This window comes from Rattus rattus, chromosome 2 (assembly GCF_011064425.1).
Source record: "Rattus rattus isolate New Zealand chromosome 2, Rrattus_CSIRO_v1, whole genome shotgun sequence".
NCBI classification, from domain to species: Eukaryota; Metazoa; Chordata; class Mammalia; order Rodentia; family Muridae; genus Rattus; species Rattus rattus.
In genome coordinates, this window is record NC_046155.1 from 132,111,770 (window position 1) to 132,125,512 (window position 13,743).

The following is a 13,743-nucleotide window of genomic DNA, read 5'->3' on the forward strand; positions in this document are numbered from 1 at the left end:
CTGGCCTTCCAGCCTCAAGATTTGGTCAGTCCTTGTTTAGCCCTGGGGGGCGGGGTGGGGGGGGAGGGAAGGACAGCAGCCTGCAGGGGGCGCAGGCTTTGTCTTGCCCCCTTTATTATACTGGCCTTCTGTCAGAAGCAGAGGGTGAGAGGAGAGCTCCCTGACTGTTGTACCTCTAAGAGGAACTGATGCAAAGAGAGCAATGGTGGCATGCCCCTGCCGCGGGTGCAGGTCTCAGAGGAGCAGCTGAGGGGCCAACGGGGCACCCTTACATGTGCACACATTGGGACTCTCAGACAACCTATGTGTGGGTGCCTCCTGCCCTCAAAACCTGGGAGTACCTGCTCTCTTAGGGATAGAATCTGTCAGTCATTCAATCTGTAGAAAGTTCTGTTCTAAAGTCATCCAGCTGAGGATGGGTAGGTGACCCCCCCTCCACTGGCGTGCTCTGTGCTCATGGTGGTTGCTGGGTTCAAAGTAGGGAACCAGGTGAGGTGAAAGACCAAAGTTGCCCTAGGAAAGGTGGGCTTTTGGGGATAGATCGGGAAGAGGCTGATTTGAGTTAGTGTTGCTTTGACCCCAGAATCCAGCCTAGCCCCTTTCTGCTTCCCCTGGGTATGTGGCCTATAGAGTGGATGAGGTTACCAGTGTCATTGGCCTACTGTCAGGTACTGAGAAGTGTGAGATGTATTTTACACACACACACACACACACACACACACACACACACACACACACACACACACACACACACGAAAAAAAAGAGGAGGTAGATAAATGTTTGAAAACAAAACACCCCCCAAAACAAAAACTGTCCCATCTAATACACACATACACAGAGAGATACATACACCTTTTCCTTAGCATTTAAATTCATAATGGGGGGCTTCTCTACAGTGATTAAAACAGGCATCACAAAATAAATTACAACTCCTACATGAAATACCTTCTTCATAAGCTTTTCCCCCTCCTCCTTTTCTCTATTTCTGTTACGGGGAAACACGTGGGGCAGAGGCTAGGGAGAGCCGTGAGCCTGAAAATGCAGACAAGCCCGGAGCTCCACGCTTTCTATTCTGTGTCTAATCTCCAGTCACAACTGCAATCATCATCTTCCAACGTTTCTCTTACTCCTGATTTAAATATTCCCACCCAGAAGCATCTCTCATGCTGTCACTACTCTGGTAAGAAGTGCTAAAAACTAAACAGAGCAGGACCCACAGGCCCAGAGAGCTGGGATTCTGGTTAAGGAGGAACAGCAAAGGGCCCTAGGGCCACCGCAGGGTCAGCTCTGCTCCTCCTGTCACTTGGGCCTTCTGACCCAGGAGTGGGCTTTAGAACCCACAGAAGTTGAAGTTGCTGTTCCTGGCCATGGGGTGTTGGTGCCTTACACCCACCTCATGTGGAGGCCACCCCTTCAGACATGTTGGTTCTAAAGACAGGTGGGTCAGTCTAGTGAAGGAGATGGCAAGGTGGCCGATGGGCCACTGGGCCAGCTCTGCTGTGCCCTGGGGACTCAGCAGCTGTTTTCTGTTTTGTTTTTTGTAGAAGAGAAGGATCAAATATTCATTTTAAAATAAAAATAATCCAATGACTACCGTCTGCAGTTAAAACTGCTATTGTATCCCAAAATTGATGTGTGTGTGTGTGTGTTGTGTGTGTGTGTGTTGTGTGTGTATGTGTGTCAATGAAAGCAAAGAGAGAAAGCAAAGTGTGACTTTCAACAATGGGGACTGGAAACACTAAACCAGGATGTGTGAGATTTTTTAACCATGTTGTTTCTGACCTGAGTTTGTGGCATGCCATGCACTGTAACAGACTCCAACGCTGTGTGCCGGGAGGTGCAGAAAAGAGAGAGCAGGGCCCAGGAGTACGTGGGCTCTGGCCTCCTATCCTCCCCACTCCCTTAACAGCGACTGTGCTCACAGAGCCTATGGGTTAGAGGATAATGAACGGGGCTTCAGGGAGCAGGGGAAGGGAGATATATTTATAAAAAGGCATCAAACAGTTCATGGCAAATTATGTCCTAGAAGCATCAGTTGCTGGAGAAGAGGAAGAAAAACCACACTCTAGTAAGCATAGGGAGTTTCTTGGAGTGAGCTTGGAAAGGAAGAAGGGTAGACCTGAAAGTTTCATAGATTAAATCCACAAAGATAAAGAACAACAACAAAAAAAATAGCAGCTTTTTTTTCCTGTACAGACGTATAGATGTATATCTGAACTGTAAAAAAGTTATAAAACTGACATTAAAGACGATGTGTATGCAAATGTTTCAGGGTCTAACATAGAACTGAGAGACCCACGAAGAAGTCCTAGTAACAGACCATGTCAAAGCGTAGACTGCTGGGAGCCACTGCCTGGGCTGCTCCATGCTGCTGTGGGTCTGAGTCCCTTCCTCACACATCTGGACCAGTACCTGGGCCGAGTCCCTGCAACCCTTTTACATCTTGTGGCCTTCAGGGGTGCCAGGAGGGAGGCTGGGAAGGGGGACGAGGCTGGTATGAGGACCACCTTGCCCATGGCCATTTCCTCCAGAAATCTTGGGGGGCTGTGGGTGGGGTAGGGGTCGAGAACCAGTTCCACTTTCCCCTTCTTCAAGGAGGGCGGACTCCATCTTGTCCAGTTCTCCTAAACAGACCCAGGGGACGTGGGCTAGGAGAGCACACCGGGCACAGTGGCGGCCTCGATGCTGGCGCGTCTCGAAAGTGGTATTATCAACCAGACTCCACATTTCTTCCCATGCCTCTGGACAAAAGGAGATCAGCGCAGAGAGAACGCGCATGTGAGAGAGAAACCAAACCGAAGACAGGATTTTGGCAAAAATGGCAGCGTGAAAATGATAACCACGGATGAACAATGGCCCTTTTAAATTTTTGGATGACCCTAAAAAAGGTTAAAGGTACAGTTAAAAAAATTCCATCTCAGTGTGTGATTTTTTTTTTCCTTTTTTTTTTTTTTCCTTTCTTTTTTGTAAAGACCTACGGTGTCAGGCAGGTGTGATGAGGAGCCCCAGGGCAGCCATTAAGTCAATTTGATTTAAAAAAAAAAATAAATAAAGGCTTCCCCGCTGGGCTTTCCACTGGGAATCGAGAGAAAAGAGAAAGGAGAGCCTGGAAGTGGAAAGGGAGAGGAAGAGAGGGAAGGCAGAAGAGAGAAAAGGCAGAGAATGAGGAGACTCAATCTCGAGTGTCCTGTTGCTATTAAGAGCTGTCATTAAGGTTTGCAGAGGCCCATGTCAGTTAAGGGTTTGGGTAGGGAAATAAAAAAAGCTGCTTGCATATTGAAAAAAGGAAGGTCCCAAATGTGTTTACTGCAGAGAAGCCGTCTCCCGTGGGCAGCAATGGCAGTTCTGAAGATCCACTGAGGTACAGGAGGCTTGTGAATAGATTGTTACAACCTGCTCCCCCCTCCGCCCACCGAGTGAGCACACACACACGCACGCGCACACACACACACACGTTACTGTTTGCACGTGCTTCGGGGTCCGAGGATCAGCAGGTCGAGGACTGGGGCAGAGGCAAGGCCCTCTCGTTGGCGCGTCCCCCGTTCATGTGAGCGTAAGGCTGTCTCTCATCAAAACTGGCACGGAGAACCAGCACGCCAGGGCCCGGGCCATTCTCAGCCTTGTGTCCCGAGTGTCTTTCAGGCAGAGGCAGGGAGGCTGAGGAGGCCGAAGGGTCCAGCGGGACGCTCTCCATGTTCTCGGGCTCCAGCTCCAGCTCCAGCTCCAGCTCCTCCGGCTCTGGAGGCTTGTTCTCCTCGCTGTAGTAGAAGGACACCTCCTGGAAACTGGGCTCCATCTCATCCTTGATGCTCCCGATGATCTCCAGGAAGGAGGGCCGCATCTTGGGGTTGTACTGCCAGCACATGCGCATAAGTTCAAACCTGAGGGGGAGAAGAGCGGGGGTGAGCTGCCAGCTGAGGTCAGAGAGGTTCAGAACAACTGCACCACCTCTGCACTCCCTGGTTTCCCATCGGGGGCCTCTGGCATATCTTGCCCAGAACCCCAGGCCTTGCCACGGTGCCAAGTCCAAACTCATTTCAAGGTTTGGTTCTCAGAGTCCATCCTGACTAGGGTTGTATTCGAGACAACACTGCTGAAGAAATACTTTGTCTGAAGCGCCTCCTCTAGCCATGCGTTAGCCTGAAGCAGGAAATCTCCATCTCTCAGTAATGAGAACCATAGCTTTCCTGACAGACTTCATTCTCTGTACCCCACACCAAGGCTTCTTCCAAGCTTCTTCCTGGCACCAGGGTGCCCCTGGCAGTGGGCCTGAGGGAGGAGGCGGCAGGGGTGCCAGACAGAAGGAGCACATATCCCAAGCTTGCTATCTCACGCCAGCTCTGCTTACTGCCTATGTCCCTGCCCTGAAGATCTAGGATACCCAGAAGCAGAGTTCTCATAGAAACCTCAGGTCAGATGCCAACGAACCAAGGGAAGCCCCGAGCACCGGTTTCTTCTACAAACAAGGCCAAGGTAAAAAGAGTACAGAGCCCATGCTGCATCTCCATCGCTCCCACAAGGTCACAAACATTTGCAAAGCTCCCCCGCCCTCGAGAGCTACATGGGCCAGCTGGCACGTAGAGCAGAAGAGAGGAGGAAGGCTGCTCATACAGCCGCCACCCTGACCAGGAAAGGCCTGGGTGTAGAGAGCAGAGGAAACTCGGAGTGTGTATTGCTGACACGTGCAAGGCCGTGTCAAGAACCCTGCCGCTCCAGTCCCGTGGGAGTGGCGGAGTCTTCCCTGGTGACGCTCAGAGAGATGGTGAAGCCTTCCCCCGAGGAGGTCTGAGTGCAAATGCTGACAGTGTGTGCAGGACAGGTCCACTGTCACATTCCCGTCTGGATGTTTAGCTGTTGAAGACGGCTCCCTTGCAGAGACTGCTCCTGCAGAGAGCTAAACCTGCCTCCTTGTTCAGTTGTATGTTCATCTGCATGCGATAATCTGCATCTCTGTTTAAATACATATACATACATACATATATATAAAACATACAGGGCTTCCACAGCCCAGTCCACCCAGCTCCAGCTTTCCTTTCTTCGTTCCCTTGATGCCCTAGTCAAGTCACAGTTCTGGTACCCAAGCCATGCAGACAGCCACACCTGGGCTCTGACAGACAGACAGACAGGACAGACAGAAAGCAAGCACAGGGTAGTCGTGATTCTGAGGGAAAGGGGTACCTAGCAGCTCCCATTCACAGGAGCATGAGACCACAGCACTTCCCACCTATGCTCCTCCAGGAAGTAGTGTTTGGAAACTCCTGCCTCAACAAGACGCTTGACACTAAAATCCACCGAATGGAACTTCAAATATATGGGAACCTCTAGCGTTCTGTCAGGCTGATCATTGGGCCACCTGGTCACTTCACTTCTTTACAATGGGCCACGTAACTAATACCACAGGGGTAAAGCAGCCCATAGGTAGGCGTGAAAGTTGCCCGTGTAGAGAAAGGGACTCCTGCTCCTCTGGCCAACTTCCACAGAAGCCCTAGGGTCAAGTCAGGTCGGGTGGAAGACAGTAACCTTAAGAGAACACTGGAAAAGGGTGTGTTGGTGGTCCATCCAGAATCAAGCATTCTGGAGGCCCAGGGGCGTAGCCAATTACAGCCGAGCCAGAGGCAGCTTGGAGCCCGTTATGTGTTGAATTCTACTGGGACGGAGCTGGTTACATAGCACCTGGGGCTGTTTCTAAGGTCCTCAGCAGTTTGAGCAATTGAGACAAAGGCTGTTTAGCTAGCAAGCCTACAATATTTACTGTCTACTCCTCTGGGAGTGAAGAAGAAAAGTCCCGATAAAGTAGCCAATGCTTTTGATGGAGGAAAACAAATTGGACAGAAGACTAGGCTAATTAGGTATTCTCACTGGCACTAAGTGACCGGTCCCAATGGTACAGGACAGGTTACAGGTAGGGTACTAAGAGCTCTAGGCCCAAGAGTCATGTTAAAACAATACGGCTTCGCTGAAGAAACCTGAGTAAGAATAACCATGGTCCCACCAGCAGACTGCTCTCTCCTGGCTGTCCACAGCCAGTCAGATCTCACGAGAGGGTATGGTTTGCACAGACAGCAGGCAGGTGGCATGCTCCCCTACTCTGGTTAGGAGGTGAAGAAGCCTGCTCTCCCCTGTCCCCATCATTTCCCGAAGGATTAATCGGAATGGGAGGCAAACACAAGGAGCTCAGCTCTGTGGCCAGGCTGCAATTTCCTCTCTGGCTGACAGGCCTATCCCTGAATAGAAAAGTACACCCAGGGGCAAGAACATGAGATGTGTCTGGCCCCACGCCCCGTGGCCAGGGGGTGGGGGTGGGGCTGAGGAGGTGCCACAAGCAGGGCACGGATGCGGTGACATCAGGAAAAACAAGCCATGTGATGCCTCTTTTAAATCATCCCAGAGCCAGCCCTTCCACTGCTGCCCATAAAAGGAAGTCTTTTTTGCTCTGTGCGATTTAAGACCTTGTTTTTTTATACTCTTTCCACAAGAAAACTCTCCAGTAGACTCTGGGATTAATAAGCTGATAAAAAGGCTCTCTCTAAAAAGGACATTCTAAAACCACGGGACAGCTGTGATGAGCTGGAACCCTGATTTACACAGAATATGTCCCTTTTCGACGGTACACACCTAACTCTCCCCTAGGAGTGAGTGCTACCCTAGGGGTGTATGCACACCCTGTTTTCCCATCCCTCACTTGGCTTTCGAGCCCCCAAGCACACCCCATGTCTTGAGCTGGACAGGCTGCCATCTATGTGAGGCACTGACAAGCTAAAATATGCCCGGGAGCTCATGTATCTAGTCTCCCTGCCCAGCGTTAGTACTGTACTAGGCAGTGATAACTTACCAGAAGGTCCCACAAGACTAGCATTCCACGCAGCTAAAGCTGTTTTAGGGCCTACTTCTCAGCTGGGACACAGACAGGGATGCTCTATAAGTCCAGTTGCTGGCACAACAGTTGATGCCAGGGATGGCCTGGCAGACACTGTCACCTGCCTGTTATGATCAAACAATTTATCTCAACAAAACCAGCCTGGGATTTTCAGCATCCTGGGGTTTTGAATCTCGGAAAGGAAAAAAGCAGAAGTAGTCAGATTTGACTGAGTATGTCTCACCTGCATCTGAGCTGGGGACACTTGGCTAATAAAATGTTCAAGTTCCTTCCTGAATCCTGCATCCTAAAGACCTGGCATGTGAGCTCTGGAGATGTCACTGGATCGAATGGTCCTGCACCTCAGTCTTGTGGCTGCGCTTAAATCATCACCCCGCCCTGAAGCATTAGGTTTGGAACCTGTTTCAGGATCTCCAGCTTCCATGAACTCTGGGACTGGTTTCTGACCTCAAGCGGGGTTCACTGACAAATTGGTGCCCAAGGCACTGAAACGGGGGGGGGGATGGTAATGGTGGGCTCCCCTGATCCAGCCTCGTAGAATTTGCTACATTAATTCAAACCGAGTTATGGCATTGACACTCAGACCTGGATACTCTGGTGTTTGATGGCAGCCTTTCCTCTAAGGCTAGAACCCTTTGTGATACACAGGGCTGGACACTTGGCTATTCCTGAAGCAAACTGTGCTCATGTGTAGGGACAAGAAGTCCGAAGTATGGCCACAGAGGCTGCTCCTGTCTCAGAACCACACAGTAGAAGCTCTTCCTCTACGTGTGAGACCCAACAGGCTTCAGGTTACTCCCAAGGGTGTTCATTTACTGTGCCAAAAGAATCCTTTCCCAGAACACATCTTCCTCTCATCAGCATCTCGGTGAATCAGGGCACCACACTCCCCACCGGAGCCAACTCATCTTCCTTTGCTATGCTCTTTTCTTAGACAGGAGACCGATCTGCCGAGGGGGCTCTGAATGGCAGAGCAGAAAGGCCTCCTGAGTCAATCATTCTGCATCCAAGAGCAGCCTCTCTGTGTAAACTTCCTCCCCACTCTATGCTGGGAACAGGAAGTCCACTGCCTTTCCCATAGCAGGTGGCTGCTTCCCAAGCATATTAAATTCATACAAAAAAAAAAATCCAGTCAGCTGGAGATGGATCAACTTCAGGAGTCCTATGAGTTTCCCAGACAAATGTTTGCCCCAGTATAAAAGAACAAAAACAATACCTCTCCTGTGACCAGACCTAAACCACAGGAACAAAACTCACACCTGCTCTTTTGAACGGTTTCTCAGCTTGTGGGACACCGCTGATTCTAGTATCTAAATCAATGCCGGTGTGGTGCACCCTTATACAGATTCATAGACAGCCATGTTCCTACTCCATGCTTTTAACTTTGCCCCAAATCCTGACTATTCTCTCACGACGGTCAAGTAGGGAAAGAGGCTGCACCACTGAGGTCAAAGTAAAGCTCTAAGGGACACCGTGAGCAGCACTCGGAACCCGGAGCGTCTCTAGGTAGTCCTCCTGCATCCTGTAAGCCTTGTGAGGTCAGTTTAGAAAGGCCGCAGTGGCAGTGCTCTCCTTGAAGATGCTCAGGGCACAGCAGGCAATGGGCAAGCCTGTGGCTCAATATGGCCTGCTGCCTATTCAGTTTTGTAAGGGCCTCCTAGGTAAGAGGGCCTTACAAAGGGGTTTACGACACTTGCAAACAGTTGGGGCAAAAACAAAGAAACAAAGAACCCCCCCGCCCCCAAATAGGAGTATTTCATATGAAGAAAATGAGAGGAAGTCAAATTCCAATATAAAGTTTCAGTTGGGCACCCGTACACAGGCTGCGATCCCAGCACTAGGGGAGTTTAAGGCAGGAAAGTTCTCAGTTCCTGGGTTACACTTTCTCTCAAAGGCTTCATGCTTGCTGGTGCCTGAACTTGCTTTACATCACGGCAGCAGAGCAGAGGGATTGGAAGAAGAGTGAACATGCGGTCCACAGTGCCACAGATCCTCCCCAGTGTGTTAGAGAAATCCCCTCGTCTACAGAGTGGTCCACAGAGAAGCCATGGCCTCTCACACTACACAGACCCATGACTGTTCTTCCCGCCCTGTAGTAAATCTGATCTCCCCACAACCACCCCTTGCACAAGAGTGTTATCTGCTCAAAGTCCTGTCTCAGAGTTCAGCAGCCATCTCCTGGAGACCTTCATGTAGCTAGTCACCTCACCCAGCCCCTCCTAGGTTTCAACAAAAAGCCTGCGAGATGACACTTTCAATGGACGGAGACTCACGTGGGACTAGCCCACACCTTGACTTCTCAAGATTCTGAACAGTCACTAGCACCTGTGTGGTTCTGCTCACCACCCACACACCCAACCTCCATCTGTGGACCGTCTCACCACCCAAGGCAACATGTGAGGGAGCGCTGCGCTGGGGAAGAGGAGGCAGGGGGTAGGCAGATGTGAGTGTCTTTTGTGTAGACGGAAAGACATCTTGACAGTCCTCCTGGGATTCTCTCACTAGTGAAGCAGAACCTGTTTTGAAGAGTTTCTGGAAAACTATATGGGTCTTGACATATCAGTAGGAACCTGCTTTGATGTCCCTCCCTCACCCCCCGAGATGCAAAACAACTGATAACAACAGCCGATCCACGCCTTAAGGTGTGCACATCAAATGCAAGCCCACTGCTCTCCACCTGTACCTGATGAGCCAATCAGAATACCTTGCTGTCTCCCTCGAAGCCTCAACTCCAGGAAGGGTCGTTCTCCGGACCCACTGAGCCACCAACATCAGATGACAAAGCAAGGCCTCTCTACTCAAGACAGTCTAAATAAAACTTGGATGCTCCATGATCTACCGAGGCCCATATGTGGAACGTTTCTTCCCCAGATAGGCAACCCTGGGGAACCTTTGAGAGTTGGTGCCTAGGAGGTCGCTAGGTCATTCCAAGATTTAGGGCTATAGCCCTTTAGTGCAGGGGTTCCCAACTTTCCTAACGCTGTGTCCCTTCAATGGAGTTCCTCACGTTCTGGTGACCGCCAACTATGACATTACTTTTACCGCTACTTCATAATGGCAATTTGCTACTGTGAATGAGGCAGTGCTGGAAACATCTATGTTTTCCAATGGTCTCTGGCGACTCCTGTGAAAGGGTGAGGGGTCATGACCCACAGGTTGAGAACTGCTGCTTTAATGGCTGTTTCTTAGTTTCTAGCTACAAAGTGAGAATGTGTGCTCTGATACACCCTTCCCACCGTTGCAACAGCTCCCTTACCACAAAAGCAATGGAGCCCACTCATGCTCCCACACTGGGAGCCAATGTAAAACGCCTCTCCTGGCAAGCTGTGTACCTTGGGTAGTGTCTCAAAGCCATGCTGCCTGAGGACTGTGGTGGACATGGCACCGTGGGAATGCTGCGATTGAGCGACAACTCTCAGGACCAATTGCTGCAGGGTGCTGTTTTCCCAGAAGTGGAGCGAGGCAACCATCTCATCAACCCCCTAGGGTATGCCTAGGAGTATGTCCAAAGAGGGATGAGATCAGCCTTGCTTAGGTCCATGCAGCTCTCAGGGATAAGGGCGACAGCAGATGGCTTGTGACCTTGTGTTGGGGCTATGTGAGTTTAGCAGGAGTCACTCTTCGACACAAAGCTCTGTGTGAGTATGCTGTATAGACCTTCCAGAGGCTGGGGAGAGCTCTCCAATCTGGCTCAATAGTACTAACTGTTGCATATTTTTTCCTTAAAAAAATTAAAATTTGCTGGGCTGGAGAGATGGCTCAGCGGTTAAGAACACTGGCTGCTCTTCCAGAGGTCCTGAGTTTAAATCCCAGCAACCACACAGTGGCTCACAACCATCTGTAATGAGATCTGATGCCCTCTTCTGGTGTGTCTGAAGACAGCGACAGTGTACTTATAATCAATCAATCAATCAATCTAAAAAAATTAAAAATTGCATGAAAAAGATGAGTCAGGATTGCTATTATCTCGTGCTTCAAGGAGATGGGGAGGGGGAGGGGGTGCTGGGACACCATGGTGCAAAGCGCCAATCAGCACTGGGGGGACCAAGGAACACAGGATGGGATGAAGGTGTAGCACAAAGTCACAGATCCAACAAGCTCATCCCCAGCAGTAAGGACAGAGAAGCCCTCTTCTAATCCTCTCCTGTACCGGCAAGCAACAGAGGGAATGGCTCTGGAGTTAATACTCCTACGTGGCTCAGGAAATACGTACAGCATATCGGGGCAATTATCCGGCTTGTCCAGAAGGCCACCCTCCATGACGAAACGAAGAACTTGCTCGTTGGACAGGCCCTGGTACGGCTGCTCAGCCAGCGTGGCGATCTCCCAGAGGACGACCCCAAAGGACCTACAGGTGGAACAGAACAAGGAATAGCTCAGAAACAATGGGGAGGGCCATGTCCCCTCCTTACCACCATGTCTTAGACTCTGGGTACTAAAACATGTGTCCTCAATGTGATGACCGTACTCTACGGATGTCAAACCAGGCGCCGGCTAAGTGTGGGACATCTGTTCCCCTTGTCACCACCAACGCTTCCTGTAGGGCTACTATAACCCAGGTGGCAGGGCTGAGGCAGCGAAGGGCTTCTAACATCTCTCGCAGTTTTTAGAGCCCGATCTATAGCGTACACATTCAGTGCCTGGTCCCAGCCATTACTTGGACATTTAGTTTAGCAAAGACTACAGAGGACCAGGTCCCAGCCTGGCCACTGACCCGGGGCAGCTAAGCATCTCAACTATCTCCTTCAGGGATTCTTTCCACCCCAGTTTAGAAATCTCTAAGCTAATAGTAGTTCTCCACACCACTACAAATCAGAATCTGATCAGAGTTCTTAAAACAGATGGGCATCTGGGCTCCCCAAAGCAGTTCTGATCTGCTAGTTGGAGGGTAGGGAGCTGGGTCTGGAATGTCTAAAAGTTCTGTAGGATCTTGGCTTGGGCCAAGGAAGATGAAAACCCCTGTCCCCTACAGAACTCAGGAGCCACGACTGGGGAGGTGGCTGTGTCAGGTAGGGAACTGGGGTGGGATATACTGCCCCAGGGGCAATCCTTTGGTCTAGAGGCTGGCTGAGGTATGAACTCAGCAGGCAAAGCAGTGAGAAATTATACCACGTGTGCAGTTCTGCCTGTCAGCCCAGAAGATCGAACTAAAGGAGATCCATGTGTCCAGAAACTTCGGACAGGTAATGGTCATACTGTCGCTCTCTGGGTGAACACACCTTCTCAGGGAGAGTCCCCACTTTTGCAAATACACTCAGGCTGTACGGCTGGAATGAAGAGGGCTGTCTAGAGCAAGCCAACAAAAGGGGCTTCGGACGGAGCCCTCGCAGGGCTGAGCCCCACAGAAGAGCCTAAGGCGGGCGTTTTCCACTTAGCACTCTGAGGATCCTGGCCTAAGCGGAAGCCGGCAGCCTCTGACTGAATCCTAACTTTTGGCTTGCTGCTTCAGCTTCCTTCTATGAACAAAAGGGTTTTGTGCAAGTTGATACTGAGCAACGTCAGATGGGAACAGAGCCTTAGCAGTCAGACCCAAGGCCCTTCGAACCGACAGTCACTAAGACGGTGCAGTTATGGTTTTCAAAGACCTGGCCTTAGAGAAACGGTTTCAGCCGTGGGATCTGCCTTCCAGAGCCTACGCGGCCACACCAGAGGCACTCTTCAGAGGCTGCAGTGCCCACCCTCATGTCTGAAACACGGTCTGAGACAAGCAACGATTTATGTGGTTTTCTATTTTTATGAGCTGGTCTTGACAAGGTTCCCTTCCAGGCCAACTTCCCTTTCTCTCCTGCTTTCCCTGGTGCACCACAGGCTTCCAGGCATTCAGTCACAACCCTGGCCCCAGCTCTGACTGCTCTATCTAGACTGCTGGTTACTTGAGTCTTTACAAACTCCGCATGTCAGCTCCAGTATAACTCTTGCCAACACCCTGTTCTCCTCCTGGACTCCCTGCAGACAACATCCTAGCCCACCCTATCGCAGCTGTCCGCTCATACGGTGGACAGGAAGACAGAGCATATAAACCAGAAAGAATGAAGAAGTCTAAGGGCTGGCCTTCCTGCCCTTGTACAACAGAAGCTCAAACAACTGTGATTAACGCAGATGATCAGGGTGTGGCTTGACCCGAGGCTGCCCTCTCCCCCCACGATGCTCCTAAGTCAACAAGATTCTTCTAATTTTTCTTTGGGTTTTTACCTAGTTAGGAGCAACTGTCTTCTGAGTGTGAACTCATTCTAAAGTGACTGCCATTCCTCCAGCAGGCAGGGGTTCAGTCAGAGCTGAGAATCGGTTTATACATGCCAGTGTCCTTGCTGTCCCCAGCTGTATGCTCAACGCTTGGGTTGAGCGCTGTCAGTGCCTTAGCACTTGGTGGAATAAATTCCGACCGGCACCTTTCCTCTTTATGCAGACATTTTCTTGTTGGTTCGTAATGGCTATGTAGTCAAAGTAGAGGAAAAACCGGCAGGGAGCCCCCTGTGTGCCCCTCTCTGGGGCTTGAAGTGAGAGCTGCTACCTAGAGTTGGGGCAGAATGAGTCTGTGCTGACTGTTTTCCTATCCTGCAAGCTGACCTCAAAGCTTCGGAAGCATGAAGCTCCGAACAAACAGACAGAAGTGTGGCCCTAGGCATCCCCTCTCCTGAGACCTCATCTACACGTGGAACAGAGTATTTTGACTCCACAGAAGAGAGGTAACCTCGGATGGGCTAACTGCAGAACAGGCCTCATCCTTGAGGCGGGGAAACAGCCAGGCTATGCCGGGTCATTTTCAAAGTCTATTTCCAATTTGCACCTGTCTTCCAAACAAGATCCAAGGCTCTTGCCCGGGAAAGGTTCACGAGACTAAAGCACTGATGTCAGTCACTGCTGG

The 13,743-nt window shown here is 50.6% G+C and overlaps 1 protein-coding gene across 1 annotated transcript in view; it reads right to left on the bottom strand.

Annotated features, from left to right (window-relative positions):
* Nucleotides 1–844: 844 nt before the first annotated feature.
* Nucleotides 845–13,743, bottom strand: part of LOC116891978 (insulin-like growth factor 1 receptor) — a 65,803-nt gene continuing 52,904 nt past the window's right edge. The window contains exons 18-19 of the mRNA XM_032893421.1: nt 11,092–11,226; nt 845–3,882 (exon numbers count right to left, since the gene is read on the bottom strand). Coding sequence (XP_032749312.1) covers nt 3,489–3,882; nt 11,092–11,226 — 529 coding nt within the window. The 3' untranslated portion in view covers nt 845–3,488. The remainder of the gene's footprint in view (nt 3,883–11,091; nt 11,227–13,743) is intronic.